The sequence below is a fragment of the Henckelia pumila genome, chromosome 1 (assembly GCF_033568475.1).
Source record: "Henckelia pumila isolate YLH828 chromosome 1, ASM3356847v2, whole genome shotgun sequence".
NCBI lineage: Eukaryota > Viridiplantae > Streptophyta > Magnoliopsida > Lamiales > Gesneriaceae > Henckelia > Henckelia pumila.
Window position 1 is genome coordinate 81,902,234 of NC_133120.1, and position 23,271 is coordinate 81,925,504.

General features: G+C 34.5%; 4 protein-coding genes across 5 annotated transcripts; 2 read left to right on the forward strand and 2 right to left on the reverse strand.

Annotated features, from left to right (window-relative positions):
* The first annotated feature begins 2,918 nt into the window (after window positions 1–2,918).
* Window positions 2,919–6,607, forward strand: LOC140893401 (FHA domain-containing protein PS1). The gene is made up of 6 exons (XM_073302474.1): window positions 2,919–3,339; window positions 3,763–3,974; window positions 4,075–5,397; window positions 5,562–5,697; window positions 5,798–6,177; window positions 6,256–6,607. Exons 1-6 carry the CDS (start codon window positions 3,039–3,041, stop codon window positions 6,499–6,501), a joined length of 2,598 nt encoding a protein of 865 aa, XP_073158575.1. The 5' UTR covers window positions 2,919–3,038; the 3' UTR covers window positions 6,502–6,607.
* Window positions 6,608–6,699: 92 nt separating this feature from the next.
* On the reverse strand, window positions 6,700–9,836 carry LOC140893389 (tetratricopeptide repeat domain-containing protein PYG7, chloroplastic). 2 transcript variants are annotated; one of them, XM_073302461.1, is made up of 5 exons: window positions 9,450–9,836; window positions 8,905–8,959; window positions 7,965–8,221; window positions 7,469–7,615; window positions 6,700–7,130 (listed from the first exon to the last, which is right to left on the reverse strand). In XM_073302461.1, exons 1-5 carry the CDS (start codon window positions 9,660–9,662, stop codon window positions 6,849–6,851), a joined length of 954 nt encoding a protein of 317 aa, XP_073158562.1. In that variant the 5' UTR covers window positions 9,663–9,836; the 3' UTR covers window positions 6,700–6,848. The 2 variants fall into 2 exon arrangements, with proteins under 2 accessions (XP_073158562.1, XP_073158555.1); XM_073302454.1 differs by having other exon boundaries at window positions 7,965–8,257; window positions 9,450–9,835.
* Window positions 9,837–11,262: 1,426 nt separating this feature from the next.
* On the forward strand, window positions 11,263–14,954 carry LOC140878495 (dihydrolipoyllysine-residue acetyltransferase component 5 of pyruvate dehydrogenase complex, chloroplastic). The gene is made up of 6 exons (XM_073282113.1): window positions 11,263–12,328; window positions 13,253–13,444; window positions 13,605–13,692; window positions 14,124–14,194; window positions 14,299–14,382; window positions 14,490–14,954. Exons 1-6 carry the CDS (start codon window positions 11,447–11,449, stop codon window positions 14,592–14,594), a joined length of 1,422 nt encoding a protein of 473 aa, XP_073138214.1. The 5' UTR covers window positions 11,263–11,446; the 3' UTR covers window positions 14,595–14,954.
* Window positions 14,955–15,102: 148 nt separating this feature from the next.
* On the reverse strand, window positions 15,103–18,620 carry LOC140878430 (uncharacterized). The gene is made up of 2 exons (XM_073282051.1): window positions 15,814–18,620; window positions 15,103–15,614 (listed from the first exon to the last, which is right to left on the reverse strand). Exons 1-2 carry the CDS (start codon window positions 18,362–18,364, stop codon window positions 15,307–15,309), a joined length of 2,859 nt encoding a protein of 952 aa, XP_073138152.1. The 5' UTR covers window positions 18,365–18,620; the 3' UTR covers window positions 15,103–15,306.
* Window positions 18,621–23,271: the final 4,651 nt, after the last annotated feature.

Sequence of the window (23,271 nt, forward strand, 5' to 3'; positions counted from 1 at the left end):
ATTAGGCATTGGATAAGTCCTAAGTCTGAAGTGGGTGTATTGCAAGACGTTGTAATAACCAAAGTCTTCTAGTGAATTCCTTCCTAAGTGAAATAAGGGGAGACGTAGAAGGATTAAGCCTTCGAACTTCCATAAATCGTGCCTTAGTCTTTATTGCATATTTATCTTATATCGTGTTATAACTTGCCTTTGCATCACTAAAACCTCTGAACTATTTTCGCACTATTTAAGTTGTTCAAACCGTTTTAGAAGTTGAGAAAACAGATTAAGTGAACTAAACTTCACTTGATCATTTTGAAAAGAAAGAAAATAAGTTTCAGAGTGTATTCACCCCCCCTCTACCCTCTGAACCGATCCCAACACAACTCCTTAAACAACTAATTAATTTCACATAAGTATATTATATATTTTGTTATACGAAATATATGCAAAATAAATTTTAAATGGATCGGAGAGGCATCATGAAGCAAGATTCAAGATACAACACACAAAACAGAAAGTGACAAACTAATTTACTGGATAGCTTAGAAGCCCCAATGACCCATTCACAAATGGTGAAAGCCCAATTTTTAAATCCCATTATTCCAACACATATCACAAGCTATGATTGACCTATTGAATATATTAACATAATGGGCTACCATCAATACACCATAACTTTACTAATTCCTAATATTTATTGTTTTTTTTTAAAAAAACTGATTCCTAATATTTCTCACAAGTTCACAAATTAATATTTTCCATACTCCAATTCCAATTAACTGGTACTCAATCTCTTCATTTCTTGAAGAACGCAATAAAATCCAAAAACAGATGGAATAAAGGTCGTACTATTGACGCCGAAATCTATCGAATATTTTCACCATTTCCTTGTTCAGGAAACAATCATGTCACGGATTAGATAACACAAAATAGAGAGATAATTTCAAGAAATATTAAAAAATAATTCCAGCTATAAAAATGTTTTTGTAATTGTTTAAGACTTTGTATATAGTTTTTGTTACTCCATTTTTTAAGAAACAATTTATAGTAATCAACGTTTATTTATACCTATTTATTAAGTGAGAGGGTCTTAGAAAAACCAACTTGGTTTCTTGGTATGATTTTAATTTGAATTTCAAATTATTTGAAAAAAAATGATGAGAAATAACTAATATAACATATAATTCATGATCTTTTAAGTTTTAACTACTCCACATGGACTTATAACTAATATTTAACCCAAGAAATATTCATTTTTTGTTCTCATAAATTTATTAAAAAAAATTTCCAAAATTATTTTTAATAAAAAAATCAAATTTTCGTCACAAACAACAGTTGTGCAAATACGCTAGTATATAATTAGGAGAAAATCCCGGTTCAGTCCTAAATATTTGGACACATTCCTAGTTCAGTCCTAAATGTTTGAACGTTTCCGGTTTGGTCCCAAATGTTTTCCAAAAATTCCCGATTCAAGTCCTAAATGTTTTTATGTTCCCGGTTTGGTCCCAAATATTTTAAAAAATTTCCAGTTCAGTCCTAAATGTTTTAGGTTTCAGATTTCGTCCTAAATATTTTTCAAAATTTATCGATTTGGTCCTTCCATCTACAAACAAAGTGTGATAAAAAAAAACTTACAAACAAAAGACAAAGTTAAATAAAATAGAAGCTAATAATAATAATAATAATAATAATAATAATAATAATAATAATAATAATAATAATAATAATAATAAATGAACAAGAATTTCTTTCAAATGAAAATATAATATAAATTATGCAAAATAAAATTATAGAATAAAAAAATAATTAAATCGTGCAATCTTATAGTTAAAAATATTATCAATCACAAACAAATAAATAAATGTTTTATCAAATAACTAGTATTACTTATTTCACAAAATATTTGAAATTTTCAACAAATTTTTCAAGAGAAGAATACTTATGGTTAACAATTGAGAAAATATAATGAATTATTTGACCACTGTTGAAGTATTGATATGAAATTAAGTTTTATTTAATAGTAAATTTTTTTCAAATACTAATTTTTTAAATTATAAAAAAAGTTTTAAAAAGATATATATCTTTTTCCAACCTCCAGATTTTTTCTTAAATGTGCAAGCATCGTAAATGAGAATATAACAAATTTAATAGAAATGTGAAATAACATCATTAAATTTTAATTCCTCAAGTTTCGTTTATTTATTTAAGTTTTTATTTTGTAGCATCATAAATTTAATATTTTCATTTTGAACATTGTGTAAAATTGATTTAAATTTGAATAAAAACTCTAATAAATTTGTGTTTTATTTACAAATTATTTAATCTTAAATATATAATAAATAATATAAAACTCAATCATAAATGATATAACACTATGCGGTGTTAGTTTTAACACACGAGTAGATGGAAGGATCAAACCGGGAATTTTTGAGAAATATTTGGCACGAAATCGACAATGTAAAAATATTTAGGACTGAACCGGAAACTTTTGGGAAACATTTAAGACCAAACCGGGAACGTATAAACATTTAGGACTGAACCGAGAACTTTTGAAAAACATTTAGGACCAAACCGGGAACGTCCAAACATTTAGAACTGAACCGGGAATGCGTCCAAACATTTAGGACTGAACCGAGATTTTTTCCTATATAATTATATGTTTGGGTTGGCCATATTGCTTCGTCCTTTATGTTCTCGTCGCTAGTGCATATACCTTGATTTACCCTCCACAAAAGCCAATATGCTTTTGACTCATGTGAAACGGATTGATTTACCCTCCACAAAAGCTTACTCATGTGAAACGGTTCGAGGTCAACCTTTTTCAAATTATATGTTTGCTGATGAACCGGAGGGATGATAAATTTAGCCGTTTCGAAGCTGTACTCTGCGTGTTTCCCCAACGGTCGCTATTTTCAAGATTTCATTCAAATTCCCACTTCCCCTCTATCCCTTTTGATTTCAAGAATCAAGAAACCGAGAAACAAAAACCCCATTTCTCCGTTGACAGATTCACGCACCACTAGGCTCTCTTTCAATTGCTTTCGCTATCATCGACGATGGGAGACACCGGAGAACGGCTCGAATCAAAGGAGAGGGAAATCCCCCTGTTCACAGTCCTGAAAAACAACTGCATCCTCAAGAACATCTATCTTTTGGATAACCCGCCTTCACTTTCTCCTCGTTCATCTTTAACTGCGAAGAATGGCGATCAAGATTCAGAAATTGAGGAGACGGTGGTGGTGGGGCGGCACCCAGATTGCAGTATAAAGTTGGAGCATCCGAGTATCAGCAGATTTCACCTCCGCATTACCGTGAAACCCTCTTCTCGTTCCCTCTTCGTCACTGATTTGTCCTCTGGTGAATTCTTGTTCGAAACCCTTTTAAATGTTTGTGTGATGACACTGACATGAATTGTCGATTGGTTTTCATACTATTTGACGGTGATATCTTAATCTGATTCTGATCGAAATGCATCTGCTAATTCAGTTTAGGTGTTCGTATTTGGTAATGATCTGGTCATGCCTTGGAATTTATTGATTTTGAACGTATAGCTTGACGGAAGTAGTTGCTATCCATGATGTGATTTTCACGTAAATACTGGATTTTCAGATTACAATACTGAATTTTGTGATTGAGATAATACTTTTAATGCGAAATGTACAGTTGAGTTTCATGTTCCTCTGCTGCTTGATGTGATCTATACAAGAAATTTTCGTGTAACAATGTGGATTGAGATGATTTGGTTTTCCTAGTTACTGATTTGAGGGGTATATTTTTCAGTACACGGAACTTGGGTTTTGGGGAAGAAAATCGAGGCAGGGGTCTTGATAAAACTGAATGAAGGTGATACATTACAGCTTGGAGGATCGAGTAGGTTATACAAGCTGAGTTGGATTCCATTAAGCCGTGCTTATGATATAGACAACCCATTTGTGCCTCTATCGGATGCTGCAGATACAGCTGATGAAGACGCAGAAGGGAAAATATTTCAGGTCAATTTTTAGAATTCACTTGAAAAAGCATTCTTACCAATGTGGTTCCATCGAATTTCTGATGATACTTTTTTTGTATTCTATTAATTTGATATTCCAGGATGAGAATATATTGTATTGTAAGAGTGATCAGGAGCAGATGTTGTGCAATGGTATGAAAGGCCTAGAACTGCTACATTCTGATGAAAATCCAGCTTTTTCCACAGAAAAAATTAGTCCAGGGAGTCTCATGCCTAAAATTTCGAATGATTCATTTTTCAACAACGAGAAGATGGAAACCAAGGAAATATACTTTCAAGAGAATAAAATATCGAGCATACAGCCATGTGAGTTTGACAAAGAACACGATACCTCAGGAGCACTTTGTCTGTCAGTGGTGTCTCAAACACAATCTGAAATAAAAAATACGAAGACCCCTGGAATGAAGTCAGAGAAAGGGTTGTCGGGTTTGAGCATTTGGTCAAGAAGGGGTAAACCAGAAAGTGTTCAGATTGAAACTGGAAGACATATAGAAAAAAGCAGTGCAGGGACTAGCAATAGTGTGCATGTTAAATCATTTGTTGGTGAAAATTCTCATACTGAATCAGTTTTAAAAGATACTTTTGCTAGTCCAGTTTTAAAAGATACTTTTGCTAGTCCTGCCCATGAAGAAGAGGAAATATTTACTCCGGACAAGGGAAATCATTCTCCCTTTTCTCTCGTAGTTGGATCCTGGATGAGCAAAGCTGAGAAGAATCATGAATCAATCTTGAAGTCTTCTATGCCTGGTAACAGTTCACCACCTGTTAAATCATTAGTCCATGAAAATTACAACGCTGAATCAGTTTCGAAAGATGATTTTACTGGTACTGATCGCGAAGAGGAGAAAATATTTACTCCAGATAAGGAAAATCATTTTCCCTTTCCTCTTGTAGTTGAATCCTGGATGAGCAACAGTGAGAGGAATTGTGGATCAATCTTGAAGACTCCTATGTCCAGCGTGGATCAGGATAAAAACTTTTTCACTCCGGACAAAGAGAATATGTCTCCCAACACTCGTTGTCTTAGGTCTACAAAGAAAATGGAAATATTAGAAGAAGTTAAACACCCAACTTCTTCACATAGATCATCTCCCTTGAGCAAATCTGTTAATTGCGACTTGTATCAAGAGGTGTATAACCCTTCTACTTCAGATATAGAAAATCAGCCTAAAAGAGTTATCCCGACACAGAAATTAGAAAGTTTTGCATCCAAAAGTCGTGCCAACCTAAAGAAAAGCCTGCCTATCTTAAAGTCCAGAGGAGATAGAAATCCTTTTCAACCTCTGTCCCTGGAGTCCAGTTGTAATGGTAGTGGCAACTCAAAACCTTCAACTCATGAAGCCACTATGAGAGGTGGCAGATGCACCAACTATCCCAAGTCCGAAGAGGCTTTTCTTCTGCCAGTATGTGTAATCTGCTTGTTTTCTTGTTTGATAGTACTCGATTTTTATAGACAATTTAAGAATGCAGCCATTTCATCTTTTCAAGACAACTTTTGTTGAATATTAAGTAGAACAGATTAAAAAGTTCGATCTTGCAGTTTCATATATTCCATGCAAATTTGCAGAAAAAGTCTATGACCGAGGAAAAGAAAAGGTGGACTATCACTGTAGATACTGCTAGTTTGCTAAGCAAAAATTCCAGGAAGGAGTTGCAACTTCTGCGAGGTTTGAAAGGGACTTGTTTGATCATTCCTAGAATCGGTAAATGCCAGTAGTTGAACTATTTCAATTCTCGAACGTTTTAGTATGTAACATTATATCCTTACATCAACTTTACTTTGATTACTGATTATGATTTCAGTCCTGAGAGAACTGGACTGCATGTTAAGATGTGGTGGTTTCTTTAGAAGAACTGGCAAGGTTTTTGCAGCATTGCAATGGATTGAAGATTGTATGGAGAACACAAAATGGTGGATACATGTGCAGAGCTCAGCAGAAGAAGGCATGCTGATTCCTCCAACCCCACCACCTTCTTCGTCTCCTCATTGGTATAATGAGGATAAAATTGCAGTCTCCATTGGCTCAACTCCATTCTCCCCATATAGTTTACATGAAATTGCCACTCCTACTACTGAAGATCATATCCTTGAGTCTGCTCTTTTCTTTAAACGAATAAAGAATAATGAAGAGTTCGTACTTCTCAGCGATGATGTTAGTCTGAAGATCAAGGCCATGGCAGAAGTACGGGAATATCTGCATGTATTACATTTTCTGTCGAGTACATTCATAATGTTTTCGCTTAATGTTTGTTTGTTGCAGGGTGTTATATGCGAGACTGCTGAGGAATTCCGTAGAAGCTTGGTGAATCCATTCTCTGAAAGGTTTTTGTACACCGAGAGTTCGCCCAGAGGACCTACTTGGTCCATTGTGGATGATTACATACTTAAGGAGAGATATTACCCCAGCCCGTCAAAGAAATTGTCAAAATCTGGTGAAGGTGTTAAAGGCCTGAAGCTCATACTGCGGCACAATTCCAATTTCAGCAAAAGTGTTTCTGTACTCTAAAAGAGGATTCTCCATTCCTTTGTTTGGGAAAGTAAATTTCATTTCTTATTGAAAGAGACAGCTTTGTCCCTCAAAAGCTTAACTGATAGTTTGTCCATTGATTCGTTTTCCTAAATGATGATAATATTTCAATTGATGAGCTAATATCTCACCTTCAAGATATCATAATACCACTAGCAAAAACATGCTAAAATATAATTGGCCGTTCGAACCAATCCATGCAGCAAGAAACCATAGATTCATTCTAACTCTTGAAAAATGTTCCTATATAAACGATGACATTAGCAAACCACACCTATCTTTCGAACAATAACAAGTGAATCAACCATCACACGAGCTATGGTTGGTCATTTCTTCTTTGATTTTACAGGAACTCCTTTATACATGTTTACTTTCTCCTTCAGTTCATCTCTTCTGGGACGTGCAATCTTGTTGTTTGGATCAAAAAGCAGAACTTCTTCAAATGCCTTGAGAGCGGATTTTAGGTCATTGGACTTTTCATATGCATCACCAAGGTTGTTCCAGGCAGTGACATAACCAGGTTGAAGTTTGACAGCACTCTCAAACTGAGCTATACCCTTTTCAACTTTTCCATCACGAACATAAGTGACACCAAGGGCGTTATAAACCTGGTGCCCGAATAAACAATGGTGAATTAAACGAGTGATCAAATTCAAGAATATATACATGACAAAAACAGTCCAATGAGTAATAGCCAAAGTTAACTGCTCCGCACAGCAGAGAAACAGCATCTTCCCGGTTTAAAAGGAAAATAATGGTGTTACCGGTTCCATTGGTTGAAGAAAGTTCTCTATATTAGAAACCATATACCCTCCACACAAAAATAAATTTCACAAATAAAAAAAGGCTCAAAGACAACTTGATAGAATAACAATAAAATAGAAGTTGGCAGCACCACCATGTGCACTACTGATAATAATAATCAAGATAATGAAATGAATCGTACTTGAGCAAGATCTTGGTCATCTCCATCCCATTTATCAATTGCTTGAAGAAGAAACTTGGTGGCAGCGGGATAAAACTTTCTTCTCAGCATCACAGCTCCGAGTTCAAATAACTCAGTAGCACTAGCGTCACCACTTCTAACTTGCTCCTGTGATTTTATAATAAAAAATAACACAAAATCAATCATCATGCTTATGATTATAAGGGGAAAAAAGCATCTTGCAAAAGATTAGAGCAAGAAAAATTAGGTAAACTGATATATAACAAAGATCAACTCAACTGTTTGAAATAATATTCTTGCGCAATCAATTTAGTTACTGTGACTTTTCATTCATGTTGAGTATCTACGTAGTTATTAGAAATATATAGATTGCAACTAGAGTACTAGTGGTGGAGGGGTTTAATTATCATAATAGAGGGCCCTGGGCATGGGATTTAAATGCCAGCTTCTTAGGTAGAAGGAAAATTACAAAGAAAGAATATACAAGAACACTAACTTGCAATTCCTTTGCAGACAGATCAAGCTCTCTGCGCACTAGCACTTGACGAATCACGAAGAAAGATCCAACTCCGAGCAAAGCTAGAAGTAAAAGCAAGTAGGAAAGCTGGATTCCCAATTCAAACAACTCCCCAACCTCATATACCACATTTTCTCTTACATCTTCACTCGCTTGAGCCACTTGTATGGGTGTTAACCATGAAAGTGATGAGCATAAAACGGATGTTATGAAACCGAGAGGCACATATACTCTTTCTGTATCATCACCAACAAAAGGCTCCCACAATAAGTCTGAAAATATATGCTGATATCAGCATGTAAAATGTTGCTAAATTATACGGAAGCAAAAAAATACTACGCTTTAAGCTCTCTATTATGAAAACTTAAAAGTTTAAAACCAAGTTCAAAATATCCATGAACAAAAAAATACACCAAAGAGTTTGTGAATCAACAATATGAAAAATCTTGAAAGATAACCGAAGTTAACATCATAGGGAACTTGGAGACAGCAACAACATGAGGAGAGTAAAGAGATTTCTCAGGTGTCTCTATTTTCACGAGTTATTACTTTCCTTTTCAGAATGCAGCCAATCATAAAACTTACTTGAATACAAAATTACATTTTTAGAACCCATAGTAGAATATTAATCATGTAAAAATTTCAGCTATTCAGAAGCAGGAAAATGCGTTCTCAGATGTCATTAAATGTACCTACCAAATGACACTCACAATCCATATTGTATATACACAACATATAGAAAGGCAGGAAGCAACAGAAATCGTCAATGTACTTGTCTGTATACAATTATGCACAATGTTGAATTCACTTACTTGGCCAGATACAAACACAGAAAAGGAAGAAACTAATTCTCGTTTTTTGCATGAAAAGGAATGGACATTCAAATAGAGAGTCTCTAAAAAGAAGGCAACCTTATTACCTTTAGCTTTTGTTGAAGTCAGGGATGAACACCTTCGAGTTTCCTGTTCCTGTACCTAAAAGGTCATTGAAAAACAAATCATTCACTGGCACAACAACTGGACTAGCAAGCATAATTTAAAAAATAGTGGCTAAAACAAATTAACATGAATGTAACTATTCGTTTGGGTTGGGGTTGCCGATTATTCAACTTCATTCGCCGGAAAAATGCTACATGATGTCGCCCTGTCCCAAGATTTTCATATAATCCAGTCAGTTGTCACTTTACACTCGTGCATAAAACATTCCATAGACTAAATTAAAGTCCAACCAGATTGTTAGCTTTCATTGATAATCAATAAATACCCAAACCTGGTTCTTCCCATTTATACAAAAAACCAGTTGTTTAATTAATTCAGATCATAAAATCAGTTGTTGTCATTATCTAGCAACAGCTACAATAGGATGGGTGAGCAGGCGGTCCTATTCCCCAATATGGAAAAACAATCACAAGCGTGCATAAACTGTCCAAATTAAAGAACCACGGCACCCAAGAAAATGTGATACCTGAAGAGAGAGCTTAGGGACTGTAAAATTGGACTTCCTCGAATTGGGCTTTCTTGAAAAGTAACAAAAGGCAGTTTCATTTCCATGAAAGAATGAAACTGCACAAGAAAATGGGCCATGAAGCTTGATTCTTGGAGGTAAATTGGGTATGGTGATGGTGGTGGTGCTTTCAGAGTGACGTGCAGGAAGTGAAAAGGCGCACTGGATTAGCATCTCTTCCCTCGTAGCAGTGTTTATTCACACTACTCTTAAGCTTCTGTTGGATGGTGCCCGTGTCTGTGCTATGGGTAAAGATTGAGTCTTGAAAAAATCCAAGGTGAAAATCTTCTTTAACTGGTGTGTGTAATGCGTGTAAAAGTCTTGGATTTTATTTTTATCTTCTGCTTCATCGGATAAAGCTCCCATTATCAATCTCGAACTATATTTTCAAACCAGCTGGACCAACAGCCAATCGGTAGTAGCAAAAGCAATTAATCACTGATTTTATTATTATTATTATTATTATTATTATTTAAATTTATAATTTATAACATATATCATGTGTATATATTTATCCATAACTACATCATGAAATTATTTACATTTAAATTATCATTATAATAAATAATTTAGGTTCGCAACACAGCTTCGGTTTTGCTCATTTTTTTATGTTCTCACGTTTGAAAATTTTAATGATTTGTTTTTCTAAATTTAAAATTTGTTTTACTTTATTACTTTGTATTATTATGTAGATTGATACATAATTTTTATTTCTTAGAATAATAATTAATGATGATAAAATTACAAATAAAAAGTAGTATTATTATTTTTTTGCTAATGTAAAATAATAGTGATTTGATGAAATTGAAAACTAAAAAACGTGTACTTGTGGGAAAAAAACTTATAACAATAATTTTATAAATTTAACCGGAATTCAATATCTCAAAAATTTGTCCTTCAACTATTTTTTTTTGTTTACTTAATTTTTTTAAGTCAAAATAATTAGAAATTGTTAAATAATAAATTTTTATCATTAATATAATAATATTTAAATTTAAAATCATTAATTTAACTTAATAGAACTAAATTATATATATTAATATAAATATATATTAGTTCATATAAAATAAATTTTTAAAAAATTAATATTAAATTTACCCGAAAATTAATTTTTTAATGCCATGCTAATCATTAATTTATCAATTGTAATATTCTATCAACTTATTAATATAATTTTTGTTACTAATCTCCATATACTAAATTTAAAATTTGAATAATAAATCATTTAAATTATCAGATGTGGAAACATAAAAAATGTTAATAAAACCAAATTTTAAACATTTGCCGTAAATTAATTTTGTTACCAAAATTACTATACCCACCGTAGAGGATCCAAGTCCTATAGATTGTTTCTCCCTAATCATGTGCTCTAATTTTATATTCTGCCTCAATTAATTCATAAGAAAAATATAAAATAAAATCTTAAACATAAAGTTAGATTAAACAAATTAATTTTGATATAATAGCATTTTAATATTGAAATTGAAATTAATATACGCACACACTTGTTATGTGTCAAACATAACTAGCAAAATTTTAAAATTTATTAAGAAAAAACTGAGAAATATTTTTTAAAAATTATCTCAAAGATTGTCTAATTATGTACTCAAAATTTGTCCAACAGACGTAAATCACAATGTAGGAGCAAAACACATGTATAATAAATTGATGTTTTGAGAGATGATGCTTTGTGATCTATATTTATGAATAGATAATTGATTTCATAAAATTAACAAATACTAAAATGGAAAATTTTTATAAATAAATATGAAATTACAGGGAGTTCAGGGTGATGGTGGAGTATTGTGAATACCGGTAAAGTTGGTTGAGTTCTTTGAAACCTCCGTCCCGTCTCCTTTTTTGCTTCGATGCATTCGAGAAATCGCCACTCTTTCTTCTTATAATTCCATTTGCATTTCATCGAACACTTGTACATCATTAATTTCTCCAAATCGACAATGTCTTACTCCCACCTCCTTCACACCTCCTTCATCCCCAAAGCTCCGCCGTCCCTCCGCTGCGGCAGCGGAGGAGATGCCAACCTCACGTGGACCACTCTACCAATTCAATCCAAGATCCGCGAGATATTCATGCCGGCGCTCAGCTCCACCATGACTGAGGGGAAAATCGTTAGCTGGGTCAAATCGGAGGGCGATAAGCTGGCCAAAGGGGAGTCTGTTGTAGTGGTTGAGTCGGATAAAGCGGATATGGATGTGGAGTCGTTTTATGATGGGTATCTCGCTGCAATTATCGTGGACGAAGGCCTGTCCGCCGCTGTGGGATCCACTATTGCTCTGCTTGCCGAATCCGAGGAAGAGATTGCACTCGCCCAATCGCAGAAATCTTCTTCCTCCGCTCCTGTTTCTGCCCCTGCGCCTGCTGCAACCGAGGATCCGAAGGTGTTGGACGAAATACCGAGTCCGCAGACGACCACTTCAGCATCTGTATTTAGCAATGCTGCAGTTAGTTCAGGTGCATTGGCATCGGCCGTGCATCCAGCGTCTGAAGGGGGGAAGAGAGTGGTGGCGTCACCATATGCCAAGAAATTGGCTAAGGATTTTGGTGTGGATTTGAGGGGTGTTATTGGGAGTGGGCCAAACGGTAGGGTTGTGGCAAAGGACGTCGAGGCTAAGGTGGCTGCTGCAAAAGTGAGCAGCGGTGGTGCTACAGCGGTGCCTACCGAGATGGCTAAGCCGAAGGGTGTTGAGTTGGGGTCAGTGGTGCCTTTTACCACAATGCAAGGCGCGGTGAGCAGGAACATGGTGGAGAGCTTGGCAGTGCCGACCTTCAGAGTGGGCTATACGATCACAACTGATGCGCTTGATGCTTTGTACAAGAAGGTAACGTGATGTGACTGTAGAATTATTTGTTTTTCTTTCTTGTTTGAGAGGTTAAATCGCATATGTCAAGCAATACATATGGTTAAATTGAATATGAATCAGTGAATCGTGATGATGAAGTTCATGATTCAATGGAGAATTAAAAATATTTGCTTAATTTTAGAAAAATCATTTGTGAGTTACAACTTACATGTGGATAATTGTTAAGGAAACATAAAAAATTCTGACTTTATTGTTAAATTGAATATGAATCTGTGAATTGTGATGGTGAAGTTGATTCACAGGAGAATTAAAAAAATTAACTTAATTTGAGAAAAATGGTCTGCGAGTTACAACTTACACGTGGATAACTGCTAATGAATTGACTTTGTTGTTAATAAAATCGATGAACCAGGGGAGGCTTTTCCTATTATCCAGCAGTGTTCATGCTTATATCATAGACTTGATCCGATAATTCTAGTTAGTTACTAAGCCCTTGTTTGTTTTCACTTCCCAGAAATAATTTTTTATTCCCAAAAAAAAAATCACGCTACCATTCATTCTGTTTTTTCTTTCTCCAACACAAAAATTGGCTTCTTTTCTCATATTCTAACATACTTGTTATTTTTAACTATACTGCTCTGTAATTTCCTAAATATTATTTAGTATTTTAATCCAAAATGTTCTAATTTAAAATTTAACTTTATTAAAAACCTTATGACATGATTTGATAGAACAATTTTATTTCTTCATGACAATATCATGGGAATATAAATTTCCTTAAAACCGTGTCTCGTAAATATTTCCTCAATACTCTTCCGGAAAAAAACAAGCACCAAGACTTTATATCAACGTGCATCAACGTGGCCTTTCCTTTTTTTTTTTTTTTTTGGTTTTCGGCTTTTGTTTTTGTTTAGCAAGCTTTATTTTTTCAATATTTTTCAGATAAAGTCCAAAGGAGTGACGATGTCAGCTTTACTAGCCAAAGCCACCGCTCTTGCGCTGGTCAAACATCCTGTTGTGAATTCCAGTTGTAGAGATGGTAAAAGCTTTACATATAATAGTCATATCAACATTGCAGTTGCAGTGGCCATAGATGGTGGTTTGATTACACCAGTGCTTCAAGATGCTGATAAGGTAACCATACTATACTTCTTCGTCATTCAATTCATGTGAGACTCAGCTGTTTACAGCCCTTCCCTATTAATTACTTGAATTCATGTGAGATTCTGCTGTTTGTTGCCCTTCCTATTAATTACTTGATTAACTTCTATTTCTCATCATATCTTTTTCTTAGATCGACCTTTATTCACTATCAAGAAAGTGGAAGGAGTTAGTTGATAAAGCAAGAGCAAAGCAGCTCCAACCTAATGAATATAGTACAGGTGAGTTCACTATTTCACACAAATTGCGGCTACAAGACTGTAAAAGTTCTTCTGTCCCCGCGATGGGACCCTCACATTGGTTTGAAGTCTTGGTTGTTTCTGAATTTGTCAGTCAAAAAATTAACAAGTGTTTAACACTGAACTGTTAATGATTGGGAGCTTTAGCTGGCTTTTATCCACCCCTTAGAAATGATATAGTTCTGGTCAGGAACGCCAGTCATCTTTTTGAATTGTATAAAGCTCCCTTTAGCCAATGATAAAGTTGGAAGGAATTGAATTTGTTATGTATAATTGGACTGTGAAAATTCATTCATTGTCCAAATATGGACATAGATCATTGTCTTCAAAGTGTTACTGGGAAGTGGGAAGTTATTGTGAATATTGACAGCTCCTTCATGGCTTTTGCTTCACGATGGTTTGATATGTTACAGGAACTTTCACACTATCTAACCTAGGAATGTTTGGCGTGGATCGCTTTGATGCCATTTTGCCCCCAGGAACTGTAAGTGGGAAACTATAAAAAAGGCACAATTATCATGAATTGATTGATAATATGAAATTTGCAGGTCATCTGATCATTGTGAACCATATTTGGCATTTCTACAGGGTGCAATTATGGCTGTTGGAGCTTCTCAACCCACTCTGGTTGGTACCAAGGACGGTAGGATTGGCCTGAAAAATCAGATGCAGGTGGGTTTATGTGTTTCTATTAGTCGTCTGGTCAACTTTTATGTCTGCATTCATTTATTGAAACTTGTCACCTGGTTGAATTCTTATGCTATGCTCAATTCTTCCAGGTGAACGTTACTGCAGATCATCGGGTCATATATGGTGCTGATTTGGCAGCTTTCTTGCAAACATTAGCTAAGATTATTGAGGATCCCAAAGATCTGACCCTTTAAACCACACTCATAATCAAACATTCAAGACTCTGTATTGTCTTGGCATGTCTAATCGAAGTGCTTTCCTTGCACGAATCACGGAGTCCAATGACCTTGTCAACTGAGCAGTTATGATCCCCAAAATGCAGAAAAGAGATTTTGATCCAGTCATTTGTGGTGGCATGCTTCAGTTTGTTATTTCAACTTTAATTGTTTTTCATTTTTTTTTATAGATACTCGATTAGATTTCGTTGTTTAAGGCTCCAGCAACACTTTCTATTGTCCGTCCCGGGTACATAGACTATTTTGATCTTGAGGTTATGAAGTTTTCGCAAAGTTTCAGATCAATATCATTCTGATTGCTATGCAGCTGCTATATATCTAACCGGGGGGTGGGATATACTTGAGTTAATATTATTTCTGGTATACTTGGTTACTCCAAAAATTTATCTACACTGTAATCGAATGCATGTTAATGGAGCTAAAAGCACATCGAGGAAGCATTTGGCGTTTTTTTCCAAGCAACGTCGCCTTGAAATCATGCGTAAACTCTTATTCGCATAGGCTAAAACTAGCAGTCCCTGACACAGAAACTAAACCCAAAACTTTCACAATATTACACACAGGAACGAAGACAAAGATGATAAAGTCCGATCCAGATAGCAGATTGGGTGGCAAAACTGATTTGCTTTTACATATTATGCAGCTGTTTCTCCATCTCAATACATGCAGTTTACCTTGCATTTACTAGCATCCGCAGCACGGTTCTCATCTTTGGCCTGGCCCCCGGTGAGATACTAATACAAGATAAAGCCACCCTCAGAACTGCAAGCATCTGGTTTTTAGAATCAGGTGATGTCTTGCTTACTTTGATATCAAGAATTGTGTCCCAATTACTTTGCTGAACTGAGTTGCATAAAACCCACTTAGCCAGTTCAGTACCTCCACTAACAGCTGGTTTACCTGTGAGCAGTTCTAGAAGAACGACACCATAGCTGTAAACGTTTCCAGCTTCCGTGACTCTCATCGTGTAAGCATATTCTAAATCCAAGGAAGAAAGATGTGAATCCATTGTTTTGCAACATTATTGGCCAGAGTATGATAGACTAAAAGTTTCATGCATTTAATTTGTATTGGACTAATCGCTCAGTGACTCTAAGGAGATGTGGCAAAGAAGATTATATAAATCACATATTGGTTAGTTCAAGTGATTTTAATGTATGTTGTTGAAACGCTGTACCTGGAGGGATATAACCGACAGAACCAGCTACAGCAGAAAGACTGCTTGTACTCTTTGAAGGATCGATCACCTTGTAGAGCTCAATGTCTCCAATTTGGGGTTCATTTAGGGACTTCAGATGAATGCTTTTGCTGGAAAGATCAAGGAGAAGAATTGGACCGGCGGTGCATCCATGGAGAAAGGCCAAACCCTGAGCTACCCCAATTGCAATGCTGTAACGGTTCACCCAATCAAAAGTAGTGCCCATGCTATTGTGAAGAATGCCTGAGAGAGTACCCTTTGGGGTAAAGTCATAAAAGAGATGAGCACCATCAACTGTCAAGACATATGCAAGAGGGATCATGACATTAGAATTACAGAGTCTTCCAAGAACTTTTAATTCCTCCCCGAATCTGTGGTGGCTACCCGATTGCAGTATCTTGTCACTCCAGTTAAGCTTCTTCACAAAATAGCTGTTGCTTGATGGCATGACAACCTTGTAGTAGGTACAGAATCTTGTCTTCAAGATGACATTAGAGGGGTCGGTCACATCTTCCATGGCTTTCGTGAAATCAATATGTGAGCGGTGAATGCTGCTCGGAGTCAAAAAATTTCCCTGAATAAATTGTGAAGGAGAAATTTCTTCCTCTGAGTGCACATATTCATCATTGATCCTGTAATATCTTCTTGAAATGAATAGAGCTATCATAATCAATAAACCAACAGCCGTGGCAGCAGCAGCAGCGGAAATAACAATTTCTGAAGAAAGTGATTTTCTCTTTTTTGGGGATGGTGGGGAAGGATTTGCTTCATTTTCAATCAACCCATCGTTTCTGTCCTTTTTAAGAACAACAAATGGTCCAAACTTTGGGATTAGTCCAGAGAGTTGGTTGTCCGAGAGTACCAGCAGTGTTAAGCTGGCCATTCCAGCAAGAAAGTCCGGTATCTTGCCAGAAAATCTATTGTGGGAGAGATCCAAAACTTCCAATCCATTCGATGCTAGAGTCACTGGGATGGATCCTTCAAAGTGATTGTAGCTGAGGTTCAAGGCAATTTGCAACCCTGGTGGCATCTGTGGAATGAGGCCACTAAGTTGATTCTTTCCCAGCTGGAGTTCTAGCAGGGAATGTAAGCTTCCAATGGAGTCCGGAATTGAACCACTTAGATTATTACCTTGCAAGTCCAACCTTTGTAGACCATTCAATCTTGAAATTGATGATGGTATTACGCCATTCAGCGAGTTCCTGCTAAGATTCAGCCATTGCAAGTTATTCAACTGTGTTATCTGTGCTGGGATTTCACCAACAAAATAGTTGAACTGAAGATATAAAACTCGAAGATTGGTTAAATTGCCTAGTGCTGGAGGCAGCGAACCAGTTAATTGATTTTGGGCTAAATTCAACAATTGCAACTTTCTGCACATAGCCAATTCATTAGGTATTGTTCCACCCAAAGTGTTGTTATCCAGCTCCAGATACGTCAGTTCCTTAAGATTTCCCAATGATCCTACTGGAATCATTCCTTTGAGGGAATTGCTTCCTAATCTTAACCTAACCAAGTTAATGGATAGATTTCCAGGAATCAATCCTTCCAATCCATTGTATGACAAATCAAGAGACTCCAAATTCGGCCCTGATAAGATATCAGATGGGATCGTCCCAGTCAAACTGTTATAACTAAGGTCTAAATTCTTTAGATACCAAGTTATCCCAGATGGGATAGTCCCATTAAAGTTGTTCTGATTAGCAGCAAATCTTTGAAGCGTGGTGATCTTGGATAGTGAAGTGGGAATCCCACCACTCAAATTGTTGAGAGATAACATTAAGATTTCCAATTTGGTGAGTCCTCCCAATTCCTCAGGAATTGAGCCAGAGAGTTTATTGTTACGAACATCAATCAGTTTCAGGCTGCTGTATTTCGTGAGTTGTGCAGGGATTTCACCAGAAAGATTGTTGAAAGAAAGCTGAAGCTCCTGCAACAGATTCAGCTTCCCCAAGCTTGTAGGAACACTCCCTTCAAACATATTGCGGCTAAGATTCAGACTCCGGAGTGAATCCATCTCCTCCAGCTGCGTACCAATCTCCCCATTGAACGAATTGCATGAACAATCAAGCAACTCCACCATTTTAAAACCATTGAAAGCAGGCAAATTTCCTGCCAACTTGTTCCCACTAAAGTTCAGCGATTTCAACCCCCTGATCCCTCCACAAAGAGTGAAAAACCCATCTGGGATTGAGCTCAGTTGATTGTTGGACACATCAAGTGACACTAAAGTATCAATCTTGCACAGAAGTGGCAGGAATTCAGAGGTGGAAATGGAAAAATACTGCAGAGATATTGCAACAATGGAAGTATTATCATTACTACAATAAACTCCCTTCCATGAACAAGGGCTGGAATCTTTTCCAACATCTTTCCACACAAATGCAGAACCAGTACTGTTCTGAAAGATTTCATAAACCTGATTCATGGTACTGGCCTGATCAGCAGACAACTGTGCGGACAACACCAACCGAAGGTAAAGCAAGAAGACAAACAGCGTAAACGCAGCATAATACACACACCTAAACATTTTCTCCCTATTTGTTTAAATACTTTTTTTTTCTCTCTTTATATGCTTTCTGATCAGTCACTAAAACGACACAAAGAAACAGAAAAAAAACTTGAGATTTATGCAATTTTATACATGAATAACATGAGATAAAATGGAACAAGTGTATTTAATATATGATATCTGGAAAATTTTGATATAGTTTGATGGAAGATACAAGCCCAGAGGGATAGAAAAATGGGAGATATTGTGTGGAAACTTGGGTTTCGGGAGTGGAGTTGACTGGACTACGGAACAAAATAGTGCTGTGAACCTCATTTCTTCGTTGACTGATGAAGCAGAAAACACGCACAAAATTCTTCTTTTCAGACTGACTCGTCATCAGTCAACCGTCGTCTCCAGGACTCGACATATAGTCTTATTGCATAATAATATTTTTTTTACAAAATATTAACTGTTTCGCTTCGAATATATATATATATATATATATATATATATATATATATATACTAGAAAACGTGTACGTGCGTTGCACGTGGGGAACATACGATAAATTAATTAAAATAAAAAAAAAAACTAAAACAAAACTCGAGTAAGACAGTCTCATGAGTCAAGTTTGTGAGATTGATCTTTTACCATGTTTTATTAAAGTAATTTATAAATGTAAATCACAAGAAAACATTGGTTGAAAGAAATGATTGCAAATTAGAAAATTAAAAACTCTAAAAAGATTATATCAAAACGATATTTTATTGTGTTTTATTTATGTAATTTATAAATAAAAATCACAATAAAATGTTGATTGCAAAACATTTTAATTTAAACGCATAAGTTAAAATAGACGTGAGATTCTCATGCCTAAGTGCAACGTAGTTTTTTGAGATCTGTCTATATTTGAGTGCTCTAACCATATTAGCGAGGGCTAGCAAGAAACATTGTGTTACTGAGGTCGTAATGAAACTGTGCTCAGTTGCGAGGCTCTTGACTTTTACGGACTAACGACAGATGAAAGATAGTCTCTAATACTTAATAGTTATTGGGAGTGTTTATTGGATTAATAGAAACTTTAGATTAAAAAAAAATAGTGATATGATGTTCACTTATATTTAGGTTCGGACTTTATAGACTTTGTGCTACTAAACAATTTTTTAGAGATGCGTAAGTATTAACTGAGATATCCAGCTTGGTATGTATTTTTATACGTTGCAATATTATTTGTGATATGATGCATATTATCTTGTAATACATATGTATGTCACGTTGAACCTGATATTCCTTGAGATAGTTAATTGGGTAGGTCGCTCAACTCTTGTTTCTTGTAAACGTGACAAGATGTTTGATCTCTGCTTACCAGAGTAGTCATAATATTCATGCATTACATGTAAACATATGCATTAATAGATTATATATGTACGTGACGATTTCACTCACGTTCCTATTTCTATAACGAATATCACATTCGATGAGATAAATCTCAAGTTATCTATCTAGGCGAAAACAATAAAAAAATTAATATAAAAATAAAAAATTTGACCAATACATGTAAATTAAAAATTTTAAACAACAAAAATTATATCACATTAATTTTTTGACCATATTTTATTTAAGTAGTTTTTAAATACAAATCGAAAAAATTTAGATAGGAATAAAAAATTTAGATATAGGAAATCAAACCATATGATGTAGTTGATATTTTTATTTAGATATATAATTTAAACATATAATTTTTGGCTAATGACCATAAGTAGAATAAGACGAATAACAAATTAGAAGCTCTGAAAAAATGAATATAACTTTTATTAAACATATAATTTGTGGTTAATTTTCGAAAGTAGAATAAAGAGATTTTTGAATTATAAGTTATAAGTTGCACATTCAGAGGTTTCTGAGCCATATTTAAGTGTTTCTATTCATATTATCGAGAACCCGCAAGGACCAAGGTGCTACAGGGGTCATCGCAAAATTGTTCTCAAGTTACGGCATTTTCGACTTGTGCAGACTAACGCGGATGAAGTTATAATCCCGAATCCCTTTCTTAATTGGAACTTTGGGAGTAGATGTTGGATAAGCATACACTTTTCTTTAGGCTAGGACTATAGACCATGTGTTCCTAAACCAGTTGTTTAGATGTGCATAAGTACTGACTCAGATATCAAGTTGAATGTGCATATTATTTTTTTTCCTTGTTATTTTTTGCATTATTAATAGTCATGATGTATATTTTTGTCCTGTCATGTTATATATGAATATTTGAGTATCATGTTGAACCTGAACCCTTGGGATATTCAGTTGAGTAAGGTCGCTCAACTCTTATTTCTTGTAACCATGTGACACCCACTGAGTACATAGAGCAGCGTATGCAAACTTACCATGACACTTTTAGTCCAAGATCATAGTTAGTATGTGTAATGGATTTTCGGAGCAGCGCACTCATACTGGAGAGGAGATGCCTATAATCTAAGCATGAGTTTCAATGTTTGATCTCTGCTTACCAGAGTAGTCATGCTTCATGTATTGCATGTAAACATGTATACTAATAGATTACATGCATGAAGATTTCACTCAGATCCCTGTTTCTATCACAAACATCAAATTAGATGATACAATTTGCAAATTGTTTAGGAGGTGGATCAATGTTCATTCGATTGCCAAGGCCTAGGAGCAGATGTTACCGATTGTTCTAGTTTAAATCTATTTCTGTTATTTTGTTGTAATTCGATTGAGTTATAATTAATTCTTAAGTTTTCAGTTATCTTTTGTTATTTATATGTTAATATTTTAATAAAGTTAGTTACATGCTTATCAAGTGATTGGTTATTGATCCAGGTAGGATGACAAGTAAATTAAGAAATTAAAAAAATAAAAAAAATTATATACAATAAAAAGTATATCACATTAATTTTTTTTGACCATATGTTTTAAATACAAACCGTAAAAATTTAGATAAAAATAAAAAAAATTAGATATAGAAAACCAAGCCACATGATGTAGTAGATATTTTAATTTAGATATATAATTTAAAATATAATTTTTGGTTAATGATCATAAGTAGAATAAGGCTAATTAATAGAAAATTAGAGGCTTTGAAAAAATAAATATAACTTTTTTAAACATATAATTTGTGGTTAATTTTCGAAAGTAGAATAAAGAAATTAGCGAACTATAAGATCTAAAATACAATTTAGAGGTTTCCAAGTCATTCAGTTTATATTTAAGTGTTTCTATTCATATTATCAAGAGCCAGCAAGGACCAAGATCCTACCGAGGTCATAGAGAAATTGTTCTCAAGTTGCAGCATTTTTGAGTTATGCAGACTAACGACTGATGAAGTTATAGTCTCGAATCCCTTTCTTAATTTGGACTTTGACAGTAGCTATTGGATAAGCACACACTTATCTTTAGGCTAGGTCTTTAGACCCTATATTCATAAATCAGTTGTTTAGATGTGCATAAGTACTGAATGAGATATCAAGCTTAGTTTGCATATTTTTTTTGTTGCATTGTTAATAGTCATATGATGCATGTTTACTATGTCATGTTATATATGAATGTGTGTATCATGTTGAGCCCTGATAACATTTAAGATATTCAATTGAGTAGGGTCTCTCAACCCTTGTTTCTGATAACCATGCGACAACCACTGGGTAGATAGAGCAACATGTGCAATCTTACCCGTGACAGTTTTAGTCCAAGATCATAGTTGCTATGTGTAGCACCAATTGGATTTTCGGAGCAGCGTGCTGATATTGGGGATTCTTATAATCTAAGCATGAGCTCCAATGTTTAATCTCTGCTTACCAGAGTAGTAATTTTTCATGCATTGCATGTAAACATATGTACTAATAGATTACGTACATGAGTATTTTACTCACGACCATGTTTCTATCACGAACATCACATTCGACGAGACAACTTGCAAGTTGTACAAGAAGTGGATCAATGTTCATTCGATTACCAAGGCGTAGGAGCATAAGTGACCGATAGTTTTAGTTTAAATCTATTTTTGTATTTTTTTGTAAATTGATTGAGTTATATAACTGATTCTTACATTTCAGTTATCTTCTGCTATTTATATATTAATATTTTAATTAAGTTAATTACATTCTTATGAAGTAATTAGTTGTGGATCCGGATCGGTAACAAGTAAATTTAAAAATTTAAAAATTTTAAACAACAAAAAGTATATCACATTATTTTTTTGACCATATTTTATTTACTTAGTTTTATATACAAACCGTAAAATTTTTTATATAAATAAAAAAAATAGATATAAAAAACCAAGACGCATGATGTAGTTGATATTTTTATTTAAATATATGGGTGGTCTTACCAGAGGTAGTAATTTCTCCATTTTTTGATGATCCAACGCGCTAAGGGAATTCATGTTCTCAGTATTCACCACTACCAGTAGATTTAAAAATAATGTATGATAACAAAACCAAAAAAATAATGCACAACAATTAATGAAAAAAACAATTAATAAGAAAAACAATTAATAAGGGTACCAAAGTAAATTCACAATGAAAGTGTATTTTGTTGTAAATTGATTGAGTTATATAACTGATGCTTACATTTCAGTTATCTTCCGCTATTTATATATTAATATTTTATTTAAGTTAATTACATGCTTATGAAGTGATTATTTGTGTATCCGGGTCGGTAACAAGTAAATTTAAAAATTTTAAACAACAAAAATTATATCACATTATTTTTTTGACCATATTTTATTTACTTAGTTTTATATACAAACCGTAAAACTTTTGATAGAAATAAAAAAAAAATAGATATAAAAAACCAAGCCGCATGATGTAGTTGATATTTTTATTTAAATATATAACTTAAACATATAATTTCTGATCAATGTCAATAAGTATAATAAGGCCAATAGAAAATTAGAAGCTCTGAAAAAAATTAATATAACTTTTATT